Genomic DNA, 21512 nt, shown 5'->3' on the forward strand with positions numbered 1-21512 from the left:
CTCTTAAAAATAGAAACATTTAAAACGATACGAATTTTAATACAAAATTGATAAAGTAAAAAAGAAAAGAAAAGTATGTTATTGAAATGAGTTTCACTTTATTAGAAAGAAATATTTTTTTTTTAAAAAAAGTACTTATTTTCAGGGGCAGACTAAATTCTATGTTTATGGGATGAAGTAAATAATTAGATAGGAACATTTAGTTCACTTCACCAATAAAATAAACTTAGCTCCCAACAATTGAGCTTCCACCCATAGCAATTCCTGGATTATCACTAATGATTTTGGTAACAATTATGATAAAATTAAATTTGTCTACATTTTATTATTATTATTTTGAGTAAAGGTTCATTTTGGTCCTAAATATGTTTACAAAATATGAATTTGGTTCAAAATATTCAATTTTTTGAAAAATAAGCCCATAACAAATGAAAATGTCAACGAAGTAGTCTTTTTTTACGGTCCCGTCAAAAAGCTAATGGTCGATGCTAATTGCACAGTGACATGATCGTTAGTTTTTTGACAGAACTGTAAAAAGAACTATTCCGATAAAGATTTTATTTATTATGGACATGTTTATCAAAAAATGAATATTTTAGATCAAATTCGTATTTTAGATCCAACTTTAGTCTATCATTTTAGAGCATCCACAACCGTGCTCTTGCCAGCGGCACGGTTGTGGGCCCGACCCCACTTTTTCTGTCTGCTCTCTGGCAAGAGCACAACACCCACATCTGTGCTCTTCCGCAAGGACGAGCACAATTAATTTAAAATTCAATTACACAAAAACATTTCCATAATACTAAAATTCATTAAAAAACCACAATAAATATTACAAATTACAAATAAAATAAAAAAGACATAATCAAAATCCTAAAAATTAAAAATTACATAATTAAAATACTAAAAATTAAAAATTACATAATTAAACTCCTAAAAATTAAAAATTACATGATTATTGGCTAATATTACCCGAGGAAGACTACGCATCCGGCGGCACCAACCCCAATTATTTTTTGAGACCCAATATCATGTCCTCGTGCGTTTGAAGTTGCGTGGGGGTCATAGTTGACCTATCGGCCATATTGAGTTGGACCAAAAGGGCCCACAACGAGTTGTTCGGGGGTGGAGGTGGAACATAGGGTGCGGGGGCCGATGGAGTCGCGGAGCGCCGGCGGTCGGCCGCCGCCTTCTTCCTTCCTTGCGGTCGGCGTTGGGAACCGCTTGGTCCGGCGTCGGGGCTACCCAAGTTAGCTCCGGCGAGTTGGCTAGCCACTTCTTCGGAGCTGGAGTCGGATAGGGATACCGACCCGGAACGGCCGAATCTTGGGTGAGAGGAGAGGCCGAATATTCCGTTTCCGGACTAGGAAACGGTTGTGCACCAAACCATTCGGGGTTCCAACCGTGAGAGGGCGGGTTGTCATCGCCTTGGCCGGACATTGTTAGGGTATGAGAGAATGAAGATGAAAATGGATATGAGAGAATGAAGATGAGAATTGATATTGAAGAATGAAGATGAGAATTGTGTAGTTTGATATGAATTTTTTGGTGTGAAAGTGAGGGTATTTATAGATGAAAGTGTGTATTTTTGGGGGGAAAAAATAAAAAAGTGTAAAAAACGGTAATAAACGGTTATAATTTTTTTAGGAAGTGAATTTTTTTTATTTTTTATCGGTTTTTTTAATTAAAAATCGATTTTAAATTTTAAAAAAAATTTAAAAATCGATTTTTTAATTGTCCGCGCGACACGTCAGCTGCTCGCTGGCGCGGCGCTGCTCGGCGCGAGCGCAGCGACGGCGAGACACATCCGTTCTAGCGGCGCGGACGGCGGTGGCACCGTCGCGGATGCTCTTAGTAGATAGATACAATCCAACCGTGAGTTCTGGATCACTTCCTTCAACCGGCACGTGGTATTTTCTCTTTGCTGTTCCAAAACTGCCCTTCCTTGTTCTACTCATCCCCGTCATCCATCTGACATCTCACCGGCATTCTCATGTGATCAGTTATTTTATCTCATTTCTCTCTCAACGCGCCACGGATTGCAGAGATCCAAACACACTTCTCATTTCTTTATTTTTATCTATTTTATTTTTTGAATTTTTATTTCTAATTTTTTGTCCGTAGACCTTCTTCATTCTCCTTGATTCCACCAGGTCTGCTTCTAATATCTTTTTTAAATCCTCTGTATTTTTAGATTCATGTCGGTATGTTGATCTGGCTCTGAATGAATTATTAAGCAATTCATAGGTGTAGGATTGAATTTCGGGCATTGAGGCTGAGTGGATCGTATGTCAAATTGAAAGAGTTTTTGCTTACTGAATTAGGGTTTATTATTGGTAATATCCAAAAATAGAAGTGTCCAGTCCAATGAGCGGCATAAATGTCCTCGTTTTGAGATCTGAGATTTTTGGATATGCTTATGTTCGGATTGCATAGAATGTATATACAATATGTGAATCAATTCCTTAATTAATACTCGAGTTACCTATTTGATTAAGGTTAGGTAGTCATTCTAGCTCAGCTGGGCGATAGTTGTTTTGTAATGTTTTATCTGTATAAAGAAAGACTTTTTAAGTGCTATTTTGGTATCTAGAAAACTTTGAATTAGAAATGGCGTGTAAGCTTTTCATGACGCAGTCCTGAAACGGTTATTTTGTAATAACTCCTAGTACGTCCTATCCAGATTTCAGTATGACTTCATCATGTAGTATTTGTTTTCCCTTTATCTAGTCAATCTGTATGGTGACTTAATTGTATTGGATGCATTATAAAATTCTTATATTTCTGGAATTGCTGTGTCATAATCTCTCCAGTGGCTTATGGTAGATTACAGTATGCTTTTGTCATGTTACTTCTGCCTCATGTTGTTTTGTGTCACTATACTGTCAATATTGTCTTTGGCATGTCTTTTCTTTATTGATTCCAAGGCATTTATGTAGGTATGTGTCTCAATTGGTAGTTATTTGTTTGTTACAGTAAGTTGCTGTTTAGCATTTCCCGTTTGTAATTACGTAGTTGCTGTTTTTCCTTGAATTCTGCATTTCTTCTTGTTAGTGGTTGTGTATATGCTGAGGTTATTCTTGTTTATTGCAGGGGGAAAGCCATGTGAGTTTTTTGAGACGGAAAAGAACTGTTAACTCTCGTATCTTTTAACTGTTCTTTTAGTGGGTGGCAAAGGGTTGTGAAAGGTTGAGAACAATGATGAAGACAGGATTAATGAATGCTTACCAGTTTTCATTCAGACCTGAGTGGGTGTAGGTGTAGGTGTAAGTTGTATAGAGTTACTGCTTTATTGTTTCCAAGTTTTAAATTTTAGTTCATTAAAGTACTCAATAACACGTTTCGAAAAGAAATGAAACAAATTGGCTTTGGTAATGTATATGCCATAGGGAAGTATACTAGGGATAACAAAGAGGATATTCTGGAAAGAAATTAGGTTGTTAGGACTGTGTAGCAATAGGGTTTGAGTTGAGTGTAATTGGATATCATGGAAGGTGCTAAAGTCACTGCTGGTGTAAGGAAAGGCAAGAAGAAGCAGGTGAAAGACGAGATTGATCGAATTAAACAGGCTGAGAAGAAAAAGAGACGCTTGGAGGGCATTGGCTACTTCTGCCGCAATCCGTTCTGAGCTAGAAAAAAAGAAACAGAAAAAGAAAGAAGAAGAAGAAGAAAGACTTGAGGAAGGTGCTGCCATAGCAGAGGCTGTTGCTCTGCATGTCCTACTTGGCGAAGACTCGGACGATTCAAGTGAACTAATGTTGGAGAAGAATGAGGGGCTGCTGGCCTTGTGGGATCATGCTGACAGCATGGACATCATTGTAGGGAGACACTCTTTGGTTCCTTACCAAGATTTCCCCAAGTGTTCCCTTGACAATATTGGATTGGTTTCTGATGCTCACAGATATGGGCACATGTGGAGTCACTGGTACAACTCTAACCTGATGGTCTCATCTGACTATTGCTTTGGAAGAGACGTCTACCCTCAATATTTTTCTGAACAAGGATGGGGCTCCGTGGGTTTATCTGCTGGTCATCTTGCTGCTTAGGCTGTTTCATCACTTAAAATAGCTGACGATGCGCACATTGATGCGTATATGTTCAACTGGATGCTGAGAGGATGAAGAAGCAACAAAAATCTGAGGGAATTGGCCGAGTTGTGGTGCGAGCACTAGGTTCTGTTTTGAATAATTTTAAGCATATACATGTGGAGTGAGCTCGGCTGCCCCTTTTGTTGGTTTTGTCGCGGGCGCTGTCGCTGTCGCTGTTGGTCACGTCGTAGACATGGAGTATTACCTCCCTCATCTTCAATTCAAAAGCCCATACATGATACAATTTGTACAATAATTTGTTCACAAGGAGTACTCCATAAGATTTGGACTTGCCCATTAATGATAAAAGTTTTACTAATTTGATTATATCCACACATTCTTTGTATGCACAAATCAAAAGGAAGCTCAAAAGTAAGCAAAGCATTAGACAGACTATAGGCTAAAGCATCATTTATCAGATACTCAAATAGCCACAGGCAATTCTTTGTACAACATGTTACATTGGCTCAAAAATATGTACTCCCTCCGTCCCGCACTACTCGCACTTATTTCCTTTTTGGGCGTCCCAAGTTACTTGCACTCTTTCCATTTTTAGTAAAAAATTTCACCTACAGCCGTCATTTTTTACTTTCCTATACACCCATTCCTTAATCTCCGAGCCCAAAAGGAAATGAGCGAGTAGCCCGGGACGGAGGGAGTACATATCTACTAACAATCAAACCAAGGAAAAGTATGTATGTAGTATATGCCTAGAGCACCGGTGCAACTTGTTACTTTATCTGGTGATCTAGCGACCTTCATTGGTTAAGAGCTGGGAGAAAACACGGCTTGTTGAAATGTCCGAACCACCATCATAATCCCGATCCCCATCAATGTCTGCACGCCTCAATGGAACAACCACATGTGCTTCACCATCACCATCTGTTTCTCGTTGCTCTTCTTCCCTTGGCCTCTCGTTAGTCTGTAGCTGATACGCGTATTCCAGATTCCACAGCACGTCTCCCATAGTTGGCCTATCCACACCATATTCAGCCAGACACTTCTCAGCCGTTTCACCAAATTTCTTGAGGGAGTTTGGCTTGATCTGACCCACGAGATTAGGATCTATGATCTCATTGATCATCCCCTTCTTGTGCCACTCCATTGCCCATTCAGCTAAGTTTACTTGCTCGCGGTTTAGTAATGGATCCACTGCTGGTCGAGCACAAAGAACCTCAAAGAGCACAACCCCGAATGAGTAGACGTCTGATTTATCAGTGAGCTGCTGTCTCCTGAAATATTCAGGATCCAAGTAGCCGAAGCTACCTTTGACGCCAGTGCTGACATGAGTCTCGTCTAGGCACGGCCCCGACTTTGAAAGGCCAAAATCTGCAACCTTGGCTACACAGTTTTCATTTAGCAGAATGTTTGTGGATTTGATGTCACGGTGAATGATTCCTTGGGCTGAGCCGGTGTGAAGGTAATGAAGCCCTCTGGCAGCCCCAATGCATATCTCAAGCCGTTGCTTCCAAGATAAAGGTGGCGAGTCGCTACCATAGAGATGGTTTCTCAACGGCCCCTTCTCCATGTACTCGTAAACAAGTATCATCTCGGATTGTTCCTCACAGTAGCCTACGAGTGAGACAAGATGGTGGTGGCGAATCTTGGATAGTACAGTAATTTCAGTTTGAAACTCGGGGAGCCCCTGCCTAGAGCCGGGCACGCCTCGCTTCACAGCCACTTTTATGTCGTCTTTTAGCACCCCTTTATAGACCATGCCAAAACCACCCGAGCCAACTATCAAATTCTTGTCAAAACTATCGGTAGCAAGCTGTAGATCGGCAAATGGGATCTTCAGACCATAGTATCCGTACGGGCCGGGAGAGGCCAGGGCCGTGCCTTGAGAGATTGTGGCGTGGGAGCTGCCACCACCAAATACACGAAGAGAAGCCCAGACTGTGCTCTCCGCACGCCTAGTCTTGGGCTTCCTGATCTTGCATCTCAATATGGCTACAACCGTTACAACTGCCAAACTCAGCACGAGAACTCCACCAACGACACAGCCCAACACGATCCACTTGCCACCATTCTTGGACTCTGGGGGCGAAGGAGACACATAATTCACCATTCTCATGATCTCCACCCCGTTGAGAATGGCGTTCTTCTTCATGGTATTGCTCAAATCTGAGGGGCCAACACTGATCCGAACAACACCAGAACCCCCCATATTCTTCACAACAAAGTCAATGTAGTAAGGAGATGCAAGCCTATGAAATGCAAGCACAGACAGATCCACATCCTTGTATGCAGTAACGCCATTAATATATATGTTGAAGTACAACATGCTGAGGGAAACGCTCACGATATCACAGAAATGCAGACGAACCAAATGCATAGCGCCCTCTGAGCTCACTGGGAAATCCCATGTTATGTTGAAATGATTCACCAAACTCCCATTATATACATTCATCTGTTGTGCAGTCATGTACACGTTGTCGGGGGCGACCTCCCTAGTCACCCCGCCCTGCTGGTAGTTAGGAGGATCACTAGTCCTAGCAACCTTAGCAGCAGATTTAATCACCAGAAAATCCTCATCAGGAATCCAAGTCCTCCAAAGTGTATCATTAAAAGGTGTTAGCAACAAACCTCCAACATTAACTCTATGAACAGTTTCCAAAACTTGGTTTGAGATATTCTGCTTAAACTCACTAATCTCTTGAGGGTTAATCAATGCTATCTCAACAGAATCAATGAAGAAATCTTTGGGTGCTGAGAAAACCTCAATTGCACTTACAAATGCAAAATCTGAATCATCATCAGGTGTGAACACAATCTCAAGCTCATCTCTATCTACCATGACAAAGAACTCTTTCACAACAGTAACATTAGCACTAAAAGTGGTTAAAAGCGAAATCCCATTGGCAGAAACACCAAATTTCCCATTTTTGAGATTATAATTCCGAGAGGTAAAAGGAGAGAAATGCAGACGCACCAAATGAGTCCCAAGTTTCTTGATATTGAAAGTGTAGCTCGAAGCAGAAGTGAAAACTCGAGCTGTGCTGTAAATAACATCTGAATTTGGATTCTTGAGAGAAGATGATTTACCTTCCGACAGAAAAGATGAACCTTTGTCTGAAGAATCCCCAATAAAGTGTCTGTTGTAAACGATCTCTGAGCTAGAATCGGATCCACAGCTGATGAGAAAGTTATCTTCAGGAGTGAAAGCAGTGGAACTAGTTAAAAATAGAACAAATAGAAATAATTGTCCAGCCATAAGAGCTTGAGGAAATTGTTGTGAATAAAATCCAGAAATTGTTGGGAAAATGACAGAAAGGGAAAATAAAATGAAAAGGATAGAATTCAACAAGGAAAGGACTTGGACTCTGTGAGAAATGGATGCCAGAAATGGACACTTGAAAAGGTGGAGGCTGAGAATCTTGTGGGTTTTGTACTAATTCAAGATTTTGAGATTTTTAATCCAAAAGAAGCAACTCTTTTTTTTAAGATTTGGAAAACTATTTCACGCACACTATATAAGCAGTAAAAACATGGGTGAAAATGCTTCAACCTTCAGCTAAAGTTTGACATGGGAAGCTTGGCATGTGCAGATTTAATGTGGCATTAAATTTTTGTCCAAATTCTTCATAAGTTTAGCACCTTTTTGATGCAGTGACAAAATTGCCAGCTTTATCAGCACCAGTAGTTAACTATGTTTTGTGAAAAAATAGTACTACTAATAGTACTCAGCAGAGCTGCCAGCACTTATAACTGTTCTGTTTATTCTTTATCAAGTGTGAAGGTGCAAGAAACTATATATACTTATTCCTCATTTAATAAATGCTCATAATACTATCAAATGAGATGGAGTAATAAATAACTAACATATATACATCTAATCTATTCGTCTAGAATGTGTGATAGTTGGTTGTCACCAACTAATTTATCAGTGCAATTTCAATAGATCCCACAATCTTGAATTGGCTCTTTTTTGTAAAATTGTTTGACTTCTTGCTTCTTATCAATTTATTTCTATAATATTATATTTTGATATGGCGTAAAAAAAACTATCTGAGTTAGTGGTGGGTCTCTCTAAAAAAGGTGCAATATGTGTCAATTCTTTTGTGGTCATCATTCATCAAATTAGAAAAGAGTTGAGACATGGTACATGATGCCAACTTGACGATTAATTGTTGTAATAATGACAACAAAATTGTGGAAGGAAATATAAATAAGTTATAAGATCGACTTTTTGTGAATGGAGGAAGATTTGGATGGTGATGATTGAATCTTGGAAAGTTTAGTTATAGAGCCATATGTTTTGGTACACTGAATTTAATCGTACTATATATGCTCAGAGATTACAGAAATGTAATGTACTATTTGCAATAAATTTTGTGTCCCAACAGGATGTTCTGATAAATGTGCATCAGATAGTTTTCAAAATCAAAATTAATACTCCATCTTCCATCACATGAACTAAACCTTGTTTCTGCATTGTTGTAAAAACATAAGATACACAAAAGAACCATCAGGGTTTGCCAAATTTCTTCAGACCCGCGGCCATTGCAGAACATCCACTGAAGAACCTGCGCCAACGTCTAAATCAGGAAAAGCTTCTTGTTTTTGTTGCACATACAAGCATGATAAATCTTTTGATTTATTAAAACATATAGTGGATCATCAATGTAACCGAAATTAGTTAGAAAGAATGAAAGATGAATCCAGACATAAAAGATAAGTATGATAATGATGAATATTACCCGAGGGCTGAATAGCGCGCATGCTCTAGCTGAGACAAGTAAATTTCCTTGACTTGACATGCGAGGAAAGCAAAGGGGTATGGCTTCCTGGTATTCATCTTGCTGCTCGAATCGATCTCCACAACATGGAGTGTCGTCTCAGGGAGTCCACAAGCATGAGCAAGGGATGGAACATCAACTGTGAACCACTCGGACTTAGCAGGATTGTTTGATCTCCACAGTCTGTTTGGCCTCTCACCCTTGCTTATTACTCCAACCAGTTCAACGCTCTCTTCCTGCATACTCAACATTAATAATAATTTACTATTAGTATTTTTCAAATTGATAGTATGATAATGTGGTCAAGAGGCATAAGATGCAACCTCTCGCCCAAGTGCCTCTTTTCCCCACGCCAAGGGTACCCATCCTCTATTCACAAGTATAGCAGACTGTATGCTGCAAATTACTAATGGTTTTACTTCTAACACAAATAATTTACCTTTTTCCAACAAAAGTAGAATGAGAATGAATTACCTTTGAGGATCATTGGGGATGGGATGCAAAGGGGTTAGGAGGTTGTATCCATGTTTCCAATATCCAGAGTTGATTTTGATATATTTGTGCACTAAAATAGAGTTTTTGTGATCATAAACTCCTCTACACACCACCCTCCTGAACTCCACAGAATCCAAGCTCTCAGTATAGATGCGGTTGCCTTGAAGCGCTTTCAGTTTTAGTCTTCCCTCCCTGTATTTGTGCACCTTCTCCTGCACTAACCCCAAAACATTTCTTTTACTCTATTATTACTTAAGATGAGAAATCAAAATCAAAATCAAAATTGGAATAACCTTGGCTCGGGCACGGAAGAAATTCCAGGCAGCAACACCGAAAAGGCCTGTTGGTATCAGGATCCACCATTCTTCCAACCTCCACTTTTCTGATTCCATATCCACCAATCAAAACCGAGTAAATCAGTTGAAATTTAAGTTTAGATGTGCTTAACCTTGGGAATGGGATGAAGTAGCGATTCCACGACGAGCAGAGTTGGGCGAGGTGGAAAGCCGCCGCCTCAGTCCAAACCACCGGAGATTTCTAGCTCCTATCATCTATCTTTGCGGCGTCAAACCAGAAATATGTTTCGCAGACTTATTTTCAATCTTTTGACTACTCCTACTTATATGTGTGATACTCTATTTTTGCAAATTAACTAGAGTACTTATATAATTAATGAGAGCATTTGTCGATTTTTTTCTGATGACTGATTTTAATTTGCGAAAAAAACAATACTAGTATTTCGTACATTCTAATTGACAATTAACGATGCAAGTTTTGCATTTGGTATATATAATAGTAAGATGCAGTGAATGGACTAATTAAATTGCCAAATTAATAATACTCGTGTGTGTACAGCGTTTTGCTATTGGGAGATGTGTGACCTGTGTTTTGACTTTTGAGTGTGAGCTGATATCCAAATTAGACTATAATAGTAGTAGTATTAGACAAGATGCGGACGACCAGCTGCAGCCTGCAGAGACTGGAGTAGTAACTATTTTGCGCAGGCCAATCATTTAATCAATTTCGTACTGTATATCTTTTCTATGCAGATTCTCGATTTGTGGGACAGTATAATTTAAAAAATAGAGGGGAATTCATCTATCATCCTCTCAATTTCCCTAAATAAGAGAAAAGATACAATTACAAAATACTTACTATAGGTTTTCCTCCTCCTACATTTATTCAAGTGACATTTGCATTCCCTAATGAAATGGCAACACACTTTGATTTCTTTACGGCAGAGACATGATTCACTCTATATAGAGTAGAGCCCTCCCAGAAAAAAAAAGAAAAGAAAAGAAAAGAGGGCTCTGCATCAGAGATTTTTCATTAGCCATCTACCAAGTTGAAACATTCCAGCCGAGCTACAGTACCTGGAATTAACCATTAAAACTTGTACTTAATAAGTAATTCCAAAGATAGGAACACTATTGTAAGAAGTGAGACATGAAAAGTAAAAGGTACATTACATACCAGAGTATGATCATATGAATATGGTCCTTCCTAATATTAGCATAATGGGCCAGCATATGTGCATCATTGTAAAGAGTGGTGTTGGCTAAATGAGCACTTTTATCTTGAATTTGTTCAACATAGAGGGTTGCCTCTGGATGAAGCCCCATGGCACCAGCAAGCACGCCAAGCCGCTCTCTGCCCCTTATAACTCCAACAAATTCAATAGGCTGAGGCTGAGGCTGAGGCTGAGGCTGAGGCCGCGAGATGGCTGAGAATAATAGCCACTTCAATATATTCCTAGTATTATTGTTCACAACCCCAATGGATGAAAGCTTCCCCTGCATATTCAGTTACTATTATTCACAATGAAAATGATACTCGGCACATCACATATCAATATTTACAACCTTTTGGGGAAAGTCTCTAACAATCTCATGGGATTGAAGCTTCTCAATTTTGGTATAATCTGCCCATTCCCGTGGGACACGCCCTCTGTTCACTAGTACACCTGAACTTACACTGGCACTGCAGCTATGTTATGTTTAAATCTCAAGAAAAGAAATGTAGATGATGACTGAATTATTTTAATAAGTACCTGTACCTGTTTTGAGGGAGAAAAAGAAAGGGAGTTAGGAGGCTATATTCATATGCAAAAGGATCAGAATCTGTATATGTCTCTTCCACAACTAAAATCGACTTCTTCTCATCAAAAAATCCTTTCATCTTGATTTTTCTAAACTCCAAATTCTTCTTCAAACTCAAACACTCATCATTAATCTCAATCGCTTCCATTTTTAGTCTGCTCTCCACCAACTCCGGCTATATGTGGAGTAATTAATTGGTGAATGAATTCATCACTTATCTAATTGAAATATATCACATGAATTGATACCTTTTCTGGTAGGCTGAAGAGTAGCTCGGTGCCTTTGAAAAGTAAAAAACTAGGGACCCAAAAAATCTTTATCTTGCTCCACCAGCTTGACTTCTTCTTCCCCTCTGCAAATCCAAATTATCGTATTTATTTGGCATCAACAAAATAAGGATCAAATATAAGACTGATGTGAAACCCGTTTGAGTTGAAGTAGCCATGGTCATGGTGGCGGCACGGCGGCGTATTTGCTGCAACCGCTGATGATTCCCCAACATTTTATTATTCAACAGTCAACACCCACTCCCATATTTACACTCCTTAATTAGTTTTATAAGAGTAAAGCTCATTAATTTTAAATAATTAGATCCTTCATCATTCATGAATAAATTAAGATTTTAACTTGATAGTTGTAACCATCTAACCACTCAGCTTCTAAGGTGCGAATTCAACCATTTATTAACTTGTTAAGATAATTAACTAATTTAAGATTTTAAAAAAAGTGAAATTTTGGAAGGGATATGATAACGATGCACATGAGGTTAAAATATTTGTGTAAGATTCAAATAAACAAAACTAGTAATTATTTGTCTTATAATATATGGAGAAGAAATGCCAAAATCTTGAATTCGATAATAAGGATACCTACGCTAGGTAGCACTATTATATATCTTTATTGTTCTTGAAAAAATAACATATTAATTACGATATTAAACAAACAAGCTGATGATATAATAGTCAAAGTAAGACCAAAATGAAAGAAATCTAACTTGGAGTTCTCTAACAGTCAAATACTAGCATACATCATTTTGCATGCTACAAGTTAATGGGCTGGTCTTTTTCTTGCTTTTGGTTTGTGAACATGCACTCTATATAAATACCAGCAGCAACATAGGGATTTCAATAGATTAAGAAAAAGAAAGATGGATTTCGTTATTCAACAAATTAAGAGAATTAGAGTTGCCATAAAGATGTTGATTGTGATCATCTTCATGGGGTACCTTATGATATGGATAATGATGCCTACAAACGAATTCTGGCTGCACTGGCTTCCACATATCCATGCTAAAACAGACTCCACATACTTGGGCCAAAAAGGTTTGATTTCTCATTACCCACTATACTTGGAAAGACTTCACATCTCAGTGCTTCTCGCCTCATTTGCACTTGCAGGAGCTAATATTCTTATCTACACTTTCCCCATCTTGCTTATTGCTATATTGGGATGTCTGTATCTTCATTTGGACAAGTATGGTGATGATACTGATAACAGGTATATGGCGAATGTGCAGCAGCAATTCATGCTAGTTAGAGTTTGTTTATACGTCTCCACTTTGTTTGCAGAAGAAGAGAAGATCAATATTTTGCCTCTTGGAAACAACCTCTACTTGTAAGGGGCCCTCTTGGAGTAATCTCTTGCACAGAACTACTATTCATGCTGATGTTCGTTGTGCTCTTGGTATGGTCATTTTCTGCATACCTGCATGGTATGTTCAACAACATCACTAGAGAATCTGCTTCAAAGATGGGAGATGTCGTGTAAGATGAATCTTTTTCTTGACTATAAGTAAGCATTTTTGTGATCTACTGATGGTCTCTAGGCTTGGTTCCACAGGTGGGAGGTTAGGCTGGATAGTGTAGCTCTCCTGCTAGGCCTCGTAGGCAACATATGTCTGTCGTTCCTCTTCTTCCCAGTGGCACGAGGATCACCAATCGTTCACCTTGTTGGACTCACCTCAGAGTCCTCAATCAAGTATCACATTTGGCTTGGCCACACTGTTCTAACTCTCTTCCTCTCACACGGTCTGTGTTATGTTGTTTTCTGGGCTAATACTGACCAGATCTCCGAGGTATGTATATAGACAATTAAACGCGCAATTGTAGAGCTTATTAGACACAAAAGCAATGGATCTGGCAGTGAATTTTCTGAGTTTGCAGATGCTGAAGTGGAATAGAACAGGAATTTCAAATGTGGCTGGAGAAGTAGCCCTTCTCTGTGGAACAGTCATGTGGATTGCAAGCATCTCTCATGTCAGGCGAAAACTGTTTGAGCTGTTCTTCTACACACATCATTTATACATTGTTTTTTTAGTCTTCTTCGTTTTACATGTGGGATTCGTGTATTCTTGCATCATGCTCCCTGGATTGTACCTGTTCTTGGTCGACCGGTTTCTGAGATTTTTGCAATCCCAACAGAATATTCATGTCATCTCTGCTCGTGTTCTACCTTGCCGGGCTATGGAACTGAACTTTGCGAAAGATCCAAGTAAGAGCTATGTATAGACTGTGCAGCACTTGTTCATTAGATAGATACACCAAAACTGATTTTTTTTAATATTTATGTGGTTTGAGGGCTAAATTATACTCCATCAAGCGTTATGTTCATCAATGTGAAGAGCATATCAAAACTACAATGGCATCCATTCACTATAACCTCAAACAAGAATACTGATCCCAACCAGCTCAGCATTGTCATCAAATGTGAAGGAAGCTGGTCTCAGAAGCTCTACTCGAAGCTTTCATCCCCGTCTCAATTGGGAGATCTACAAGTATCCGTGGAAGGACCCTACGCACCTCCATACACTTCATTTCTAAGGTTTGAAGAAGAAAGATGCAGCTCTTTCACTTTTAAGATTGATTCTGGATTGAATATTGTGCTTTTGTAGGCATGAGATGCTAGTGTTGGTGAGTGGAGGAAGTGGCATAACACCTTTCATATCCATCATTAGGGAACTCATTTTCCTCTCAAACGCACATGAAAAGACCCCTCGAGTTCTCCTTGTGGCTGTGTTCAAGAAGTCTGCAGATGTCAGTATGCTGAATCTACTCCTGCCGTTGTCTGGAACTCCCTGTGATGTTGCATGCCTTCAGCTGCACATTCAAGCTTATGTCACTAGGGATACGAGTCCCTCCACAGACAGCCAGAAACTCCCGATAAACATTTGGTCCGAACCAAGTGTTTCAGGGGCAACACCAGTTACTGGAGTCTTGGGCTCAAGCAGCTGGCTGTGGCTGGGAGCTATTATCTCAGCATCCTTTGTTGTTTTTCTTATTATTATTAGACTTGTAAACCTTGTGTCCATGGATGTAGTTTACTCTCAAGCTGTAAGATCTTTGATCAGCACTCTGTTTTTGTGTGTGGCTGTGGCAACTGTTGTCACCATAGCTTTTCTTTGGAACAAGAAACATAACACTAAAGAGTGCAGACAGATTGACAGTGCCACCATACCATTTCCAACTGAGAGAGAATTAGAAAGCATCCCAGAAGAGTCTTTGAAGAAAATCACCACAGTGCATTATGGCCCAAGGCCTGATTTCAAGAGTAAGTTTTACACATTCATAGGGTTGGTTATTGATTTTTTTGGGGTGATAAAAACTCATGGGAATTAGAATGGTTGCAGAAATACTATCCAAGTGCGAGGGACGTGGCATCGGCGTTTTCGTCAGCAGCTCACAGAAGATGAAACAAGATGTTGCTGCAATATGCTCATCTGATTCAACCAAACGCCTACATTATCAATCTTTCAGCTTCAACTGGTAATTAATTACCAGCAAATATGTGCTTCAAACTTATACACCGCCTTTTTTTATCGAATTACTATTATTTACAAAAGAGAGAGATTCGTCAGCCCCGAAACGAACATTACGAAAGCCTAGTTTATTAAAATGCAAAAGAGAAGACTAGTTGCCACTGCAAAAAGGCTATCAAACGAGGGCCTTACCAAAATATTAAAACAATAAAAAAAATCAGCAAAAATTAAGACCAACTCTGGGGCTATAAGGAGGGAAAATTTCAAACTGGTATGGAATTCCTACCTACCTAACAACAGCCACCAACCTCAAGAGGAAATCCCCAATCCTAGGGTCATTTCTCTTCTTCGCTGATGATGCATGCCGCTAAACTCTACCAAAGAAAATACGTCATCAAGTCAGATTTTAAATGATGCTTTCTTATCTTCTCTCTCACCCTGCTGCTGCTGCTGGTGGCTCTTAGGCACATCCCCATCACCCTCATTATTCAACTTCTTCACCTCAAAATCACAACCACCTACATTGTGCCGGAAACGCCTCATGTTTGCACCATCACCCGGATGCACCACTCGGTGACTCATCTCCCCACTATCATCACGCCATCTATCACCGTAGTTTGGTTCTAATTTGCATTCCCGACCATCGTTGGCCATGAAAGAGAATCTCCCAGGCTGCGTCATAGGTCTGAAGTACTTGTCTGACTTCATTCTCCCCGAAGACCTGACAGCATCAAGCCTTTGAGTACGCCTGAACTCTCTCACAGGTGGTGATCTTCTCCGCCTTAAATAGTTAGAATCTGCAAAATTACGCTCCTCAACCCAACGGCAGCTCCTTTGAGGAGAGAAATGACCTCTTGGCGGGGATATGTAACCCTCTCCATACTCAGTTGCAAACGAAGACTTTGAGAAAGGCATCCTCATTCTTTCCATCCTAGCCTCTGACCTACAATCAGGAGACCTGCTGATTCTTCTAGCGCCCAAAATACATTCTCTTTGCTGATGCCATGCCATGAGCGAACGGGTTCGGGATCTTGACCGAGATCTCTTCCGGGACATGGCCATGTGTGTCTGTCTACCAGAGCTTGGGGAGAAACTGTGTTCTCTTCTTGATAAATAGCGTGGCATGCGAACAGATGCACAAGCAACCCCAGGCAGAGGTTCAAACTCTTCCACAGAATCTCTACCCGGACGCTGAGAATAATGTCCTCTGCCTTTAAAGTTACTCACTCTCTGTGTTAGTGGCACTCTTCTACCTACAACAAAATATTCATCCCTCTCCACTGGTGATCTCCTCACAAATGGCTTATGCAAGCCTTTCGATAAATAATTAGTCTGCCTCTTTTCATGGTATTCCACCCCATCAATCCTGTTTGCATATTCACCAGTTTTACTTCTTGGCCTGGTGTTGTTGCGACCCTCACCTCCCTGATAATTTGATGTATAACACCTTCTGGAACCCCATGATGTCCATTGATGAGCTCCATCTCTTTCACCAGTAACAGCAGATCTATGTCGCCCCATATATCTATCAGGACTAGCATCTCTTTCTGGCCGAGGATATGAACCAGCGACACGACGTGACCTACAACACAATATAAGAGAGTTAAAGAGAGAAATCAAGATTTCATAGTACCTGCACCTAAAATAACAGAAGACTGAAAAAACAATCAAGAGAAAACTTAGTACCTGGATTGCTGTATGAAGAAAACATCCTTCACATCAGTACCATCTGCAGATGACCGTCCTTCAATTCGGGATTGAAGCTTTCCCCTGACAGTCTTTGCTACATATTCTTCTATTTGTGTCATCCTAGCATTTACAGCATCTTTGTGATCACGCAACTGTGATCTTGTTATGCCATCATTTGCCTCAATTGCCATTTCCACACACTGTTCAACAGTAGAACCAGGCCCAGCATTTAATCCCTTTCCAGCTAACTCATTATTGTCAGACTTATCTTTGACAATATGCTCCTTAAAGGAATGATTAACTGCTCCACACTTACTTTTACCTTCTGGAGGTATTTTCATTGACAAATTTCTTTGAGTACCATGAGAACCCTCGGAACCACCTTCAACTATCTCAGACCCATGGTAGTAATCATCAGCATCAGAACCATCCCCATTCCTTCCATCAGACTCATAGTCAACACACTCATTTTCCACCTCACTTTCCTCCCACGTGTACAAACATGAACCCCTCAGCTCCCCATCCTCGTATGGAGAATCATACCCTTCCTGGAAACCAGTCAAGTCATCTCCATCACCCATGTCAACATGGTTGCCCCGGGAAACATCTAAATTGCGCCGTCCAATACTTCCGACAGAGGAAGGTACTTTACATCGTGTTCCAGCACCAAAACTCTTGCAAGTGTCATCCACCACAGTTCTCTTCGATTGTTCTTTATGAAGATTACTATCCCCATCACGGTCAGTACCAAGTTCCGCTAGTTCTGAATACTGCTCGCAATCAGACATTGAAGAATTTGAAAGAAAGCCCCCATCAATTTGTTTATTTGAATCAGTACTTGCAACAGGTTGACCATCTGCAGAAAGAAGATCAACACATTGGAATGAGAGTTCACTACACTTATGCAACTTAATAAATTGCACATCAAAGAGTAAATAATCCATTTAGATTGTATTTATACCAGGTAATTCAGGCGTCTTCTTGGAAACTTCTTTATCTTTAGGCTGGACATAAATCACAGATTCAGAAGCGGTTCTGTCATGAGCATTGACTTCATCAGTCCCAGTATGACTTCCATCTAGAGCTGCACTTCTCTCACATTCACTGATGTTACAAGAAGAATCTCCATCCTGTAACGTAGTAGCATTGTTTTTCTCCTCAGGCACTAGCTCACAGGAAGGAGAACAGCCGACAATGACATCCGAGCTTGTATCTTGATTCAGTATTTTCATTCCAGATTCACAATTAGAAGCCTGAATTGAGTCAGTATCCTTTTCACAAGATTGATTGGAAGTATCTATAGCAGTACGAGAAAAGACAACATTTGGTTGTTCCCACAAATTTTCTTCAAGGTGGGGAGGTGGATTGCTAATTCCATCTTCTGAAACTAATGTTGACTTATCTTCTTCTGCTAAAAGACTTGAAGTCTGATCTGCTGTCTTAGTTGGTTTAGATAGTACGTGATTTGCAAAATGCTTCTCCACCTCCTCCCTATGCATCCCTTCATTGACATCCTTTAAGGTATCCACAGCAATTGCATCATCACATGGTTCGCCCCAAGCATCCATCGCAGTGTTCAAATCCCAATGCTCTCGGCTTACCTTTGGCATGGTGTCATCCTCCGGGTGAGTTAGTAAGCTTTGAGGAGAAACAGCAGAATTGTTGTCTTGGGACTCGACATTAGCTCCAAGGACATCAAAATTACTCAAAGAACTCGCTGACACTTTATTTTTTGACCCTTGTTCAGACTGAGTGGCAGAACTTGATTCATCAGAGTTATTTTGGAATATAGTGTCTTCTGTAACATCCTTTTTATCTGCATCATTAATGTCAACATCCATGCTAGCTGCTGCTGCAAGAAGTTCAATTCCTGAGAAATCCCCTGCGCAAACAAGCATCATCCTCTGTGTGAATACTTAAAGATGCATCACCAGACTCATAACTGATACATCTAGCCTTAGCATATTCACCCATTACTCTTAAATGCGAGTAAAGTGCCTCTGACCTGAGGAACAGCTAGGATACTGAAGCTGTTCACGATCTCCTAAAAGTGGTAAACAAGAGCGTGTTCTCGAGGGGGCAGAAACTTGATTGCGTAGAGAGGATTTCCAGGGATGAGATGGTGGAGATTGAAGTAAATGCCTTCTTTTCTTGAGCGGAACATTTTCTGATTTGTCAGAGGTTACCTGTCCAATAATCACTTCACCAAACTGCAACAGTGGCATAAGAATGCTCAGGTCTTGTATAGTAATAGTACAAAACTAAACATCTAGAGTAAGCAGTTTTTACAATATTACCTTATCAGAATCAGACCAAGATAAATCTTCCATGCTTTGGGGGCTAGTAGAATTCCCTGATTTTACAACACTGTTCAAGCTTCTGGCTAGTGACTTTTTTGTGCGTCGTCCTTTCATCACTGGTTTCCAACTTAATTCTGGCTCGGTGAAGTTCGTGACTTCAAGACCCATACTGCTTAGCATTATTTCGCAGATATGGGCTCTATCCCATACACGCTGAATCCACCAAATGATTTAACAAACCTGCTGCCTACTTTTCTGAATTAACACTTAAAAGTCCCGGATCAACTGCAAGTGCAAGCCTGCCGGAAGCAAAGTTAACTCGGAAAAAGTGGACAAAAAATCTTAAATAAAAAATGCATACTAGGGTTGGGTCTAGAGCTGTGTTTTCTACAAATTCGTCCATCAGAGATGCCACACAAACTATTTTCCACCAACCAAACTTTGCCCTCCTTTTATTCGCTAGGGGAGCTTCATAAGTTGTCAACAACAACACATTTATAGGACCATTTACAAACAAGTAAAGACATAAAAAAAACTTGGTATAACTGAATCAATGTATCATAAATGTGAATATTGAATACCAATCAAGAGTGCCAAAATAAATTAGTTTTACTCCTAATAACCCTGTGTATGCAACATTTGACAATTTATACATAAATCTTACCATGGGTCATAAACAGTAATTTATTTGAACTTCATGCAGCTGAGCTCACTGCCAACAAAGCAGAAAACTGCATTAGGCACGAGACAAAGGAGCAAAGCACACGATAGTGACCAAGATTCATTCATTTCACCTGAATCAAAAGCGATACTGGCAAAATTATATTTTTGATTTAAAACAAATAGATGGACATACGAATGAGCACATCATTATTGTACTTAATTTTAGTTCAAAATAAGTTCCTGCTATATAGATGACGAAAAGGGTTTGAATGGCCTTTCATCCATCATATTTGATAGCTTGCACCCTTCAGGTGAACATAGTAGTGAATGAGCGCTAGATCTAATCAGCAATTAGCTTCAGAGTCTTCAAATAATCTGCAGCCGCCGACAGGCCATTGACTCCTCCATGGTTAATTTTAATACGTTTCCTACAACCAGATCCCGATCCGAGGCAAATTTCTATATGCGCAATATGCATTTAACCAAAAAAGGAAGAGAACACGCGAAAAGCCATACTTGAGTCAACATGTGCACCGCAAATCATTCAATCAAAATCTAATTAAGTGGCAACTTCACTTGCTCCGCCGAACGAAGACTTAGCTCAAGAGACAAATCAGATTCAGATTTTGAACTCGTGGATCCTGAACTCAAATCCGGAGGAGAAAGTCTGTCGAAGACCACAGATCTTTCTACCGAGAAGGAGATTACTCGCCGGATGACGGTAAAGAGAAAAAACACACAAATCACGCAGATTATCAAAAAACTTAGGGTTTCGTATACCTGTATGCAAACGGTACAAAACTCCCAAATCTCCGCAACTCAAAACTCTAGGGGCTCCGATTAACCTCCTTCCAAATGGTCCGAATCTCACAAAAACTGGCGCACACGTATAACTCCGCCGGAAATCCTAGCCAAAAATCCCTCCGCTCCAAGTGCTATTCACACAACCGAATACGCCGCCGCGCAGTTGCCACAGCTTCAATTGGATCGAGGGCTAAGGTGAGAGAGGTCCTTCCGATCTTCAACCGCCGGAACGGCGAAAGGTCGTCCGTTAAATCTCTTGGCTACTGGAATATTTCTTCGCCTTTCTGAGAAGAGGAGAGAATAAAAGCGTATATGATGAGCAATGGAGGCTTAATCGCATCGCAGTGGCCACCAATTTATGCTTTCCACTATGACCAAATTAACTCTCGAGATTTGAAAAGACGAAAATACCCTTCGATGCCCTAGTACCGTTTGGTAACGACGTCCGCTTTGTACGGTGAACTCTCTGATTAGAGGCGTTGATGATTTCATTACATCTCGCTAATTAGATCTACAGCTCACCCAAACGTGAATTAAGATCATAATCCAAACTTAATTGTTAATAATACTGTATAAAACATCAAAATGTTATTGAACATCATAGAAAGAGTAAGAAAAAATAATTACATCATAGAATAAATAAATAAGTAAAAGAAAGACGACAAATTTACATCGCAACTGAAAATTGGTATTTATACCTTATACGGTTATACCTTAACCAACACCAAAGAAACAGAAGGGAATATACCAAAGGTAACATCCGCATTTTCCTTTCACAAAATTTATTCCTAAGCATTTGTATTATTTTTGTTTACATCAAGATACACTAATTGGACACCACACCCTCAACAAAAAGTCAAAATCACCTAAAAGTTCCACAC

At 39.9% G+C, this 21512-nt stretch overlaps 4 protein-coding genes and 1 pseudogene across 13 annotated transcripts; 1 reads left to right on the forward strand and 4 right to left on the reverse strand.

Annotated features, from left to right (window-relative positions):
- Window positions 1-3138: 3138 nt before the first annotated feature.
- LOC121782153 (probable receptor-like protein kinase At5g24010) lies at window positions 3139-7629 on the reverse strand. Its single transcript, XM_042179881.1, has 2 exons — window positions 4747-7629; window positions 3139-4565 (listed from the first exon to the last, which is right to left on the reverse strand). Exon 1 carries the CDS (start codon window positions 7300-7302, stop codon window positions 4837-4839), a length of 2466 nt encoding a protein of 821 aa, XP_042035815.1. The 5' UTR covers window positions 7303-7629; the 3' UTR covers window positions 3139-4565; window positions 4747-4836.
- A 757-nt stretch (window positions 7630-8386) lies between these two features.
- LOC121780574 (surfeit locus protein 1-like) lies at window positions 8387-10055 on the reverse strand. Of its 3 annotated transcripts, none has more exons than XM_042178168.1 (6): window positions 9771-10054; window positions 9616-9704; window positions 9302-9534; window positions 9151-9223; window positions 8789-9063; window positions 8387-8614 (listed from the first exon to the last, which is right to left on the reverse strand). In XM_042178168.1, the coding sequence occupies exons 1-6, from the start codon at window positions 9871-9873 to the stop codon at window positions 8557-8559; spliced, it is 831 nt and encodes a 276-aa protein (XP_042034102.1). In that variant the 5' UTR covers window positions 9874-10054; the 3' UTR covers window positions 8387-8556. The 3 variants fall into 3 exon arrangements, with proteins under 3 accessions (XP_042034102.1, XP_042034103.1, XP_042034104.1); XM_042178169.1 differs by having other exon boundaries at window positions 9302-9539; XM_042178170.1 differs by having other exon boundaries at window positions 9302-9539; window positions 9616-10055.
- Window positions 10056-10396: 341 nt separating this feature from the next.
- LOC121781077 (surfeit locus protein 1-like) lies at window positions 10397-12019 on the reverse strand. Of its 4 annotated transcripts, none has more exons than XM_042178769.1 (6): window positions 11845-12019; window positions 11670-11773; window positions 11373-11596; window positions 11185-11296; window positions 10796-11115; window positions 10397-10695 (listed from the first exon to the last, which is right to left on the reverse strand). In XM_042178769.1, the coding sequence occupies exons 1-6, from the start codon at window positions 11921-11923 to the stop codon at window positions 10638-10640; spliced, it is 897 nt and encodes a 298-aa protein (XP_042034703.1). In that variant the 5' UTR covers window positions 11924-12019; the 3' UTR covers window positions 10397-10637. The 4 variants fall into 4 exon arrangements, with proteins under 4 accessions (XP_042034703.1, XP_042034701.1, XP_042034705.1 ...); XM_042178767.1 differs by having other exon boundaries at window positions 11185-11302; window positions 11845-12018; XM_042178771.1 differs by having other exon boundaries at window positions 11379-11596; window positions 11845-12017.
- A 412-nt stretch (window positions 12020-12431) lies between these two features.
- LOC121782903 lies at window positions 12432-15186 on the forward strand (annotated as a pseudogene).
- Window positions 15187-15288: 102 nt separating this feature from the next.
- Window positions 15289-20960, reverse strand: LOC121782902. Of its 5 annotated transcripts, XM_042180898.1 has the most exons (7): window positions 20608-20960; window positions 19829-19876; window positions 19162-19463; window positions 18870-19074; window positions 17826-18746; window positions 16862-17720; window positions 15289-16757 (listed from the first exon to the last, which is right to left on the reverse strand). In XM_042180898.1, the coding sequence occupies exons 3-7, from the start codon at window positions 19342-19344 to the stop codon at window positions 15575-15577; spliced, it is 3351 nt and encodes a 1116-aa protein (XP_042036832.1). In that variant the 5' UTR covers window positions 19345-19463; window positions 19829-19876; window positions 20608-20960; the 3' UTR covers window positions 15289-15574. The 5 variants fall into 5 exon arrangements, with proteins under 5 accessions (XP_042036832.1, XP_042036833.1, XP_042036831.1 ...); XM_042180899.1 differs by having other exon boundaries at window positions 19162-19958; XM_042180897.1 differs by having other exon boundaries at window positions 19162-20512.
- Window positions 20961-21512: the final 552 nt, after the last annotated feature.

This window comes from Salvia splendens, chromosome 20 (genome assembly GCF_004379255.2).
Source record: "Salvia splendens isolate huo1 chromosome 20, SspV2, whole genome shotgun sequence".
In the NCBI taxonomy this organism is placed as follows: domain Eukaryota; kingdom Viridiplantae; phylum Streptophyta; class Magnoliopsida; order Lamiales; family Lamiaceae; genus Salvia; species Salvia splendens.

What these genes read in the sequence shown, in the direction of transcription:
- LOC121782153 (XM_042179881.1), bottom strand. Translation starts at nt 7,302, where the DNA reads ATGGCTGGACAATTATTTCTATTTGTTCTATTTTTAACTAGTTCCACT.
- LOC121782902 (XM_042180898.1), bottom strand. Translation starts at nt 19,344, where the DNA reads ATGCTAAGCAGTATGGGTCTTGAAGTCACGAACTTCACCGAGCCAGAA. An exon ending in CTTGGTCTGATTCTGATAAG is followed by an intron (nt 19,075 to 19,161) that starts GTAATATTGTAA and finishes CCACTGTTGCAG; the next exon opens with TTTGGTGAAGTGATTATTGG. An exon ending in GTATCCTAGCTGTTCCTCAG is followed by an intron (nt 18,747 to 18,869) that starts GTCAGAGGCACT and finishes TTGTTTGCGCAG; the next exon opens with GGGATTTCTCAGGAATTGAA.
- LOC121780574 (XM_042178168.1), bottom strand. Translation starts at nt 9,873, where the DNA reads ATGATAGGAGCTAGAAATCTCCGGTGGTTTGGACTGAGGCGGCGGCTT. An exon ending in AAGAGGCACTTGGGCGAGAG is followed by an intron (nt 9,064 to 9,150) that starts GTTGCATCTTAT and finishes TTGAGTATGCAG; the next exon opens with GAAGAGAGCGTTGAACTGGT. An exon ending in GCGCGCTATTCAGCCCTCGG is followed by an intron (nt 8,615 to 8,788) that starts GTAATATTCATC and finishes ACGTTGGCGCAG; the next exon opens with GTTCTTCAGTGGATGTTCTG.
- LOC121781077 (XM_042178767.1), bottom strand. Translation starts at nt 11,923, where the DNA reads ATGTTGGGGAATCATCAGCGGTTGCAGCAAATACGCCGCCGTGCCGCC. An exon ending in GGCTACTTCAACTCAAACGG is followed by an intron (nt 11,774 to 11,844) that starts GTTTCACATCAG and finishes TTGGATTTGCAG; the next exon opens with AGGGGAAGAAGAAGTCAAGC. An exon ending in TTAGAGACTTTCCCCAAAAG is followed by an intron (nt 11,116 to 11,184) that starts GTTGTAAATATT and finishes CTGAATATGCAG; the next exon opens with GGGAAGCTTTCATCCATTGG.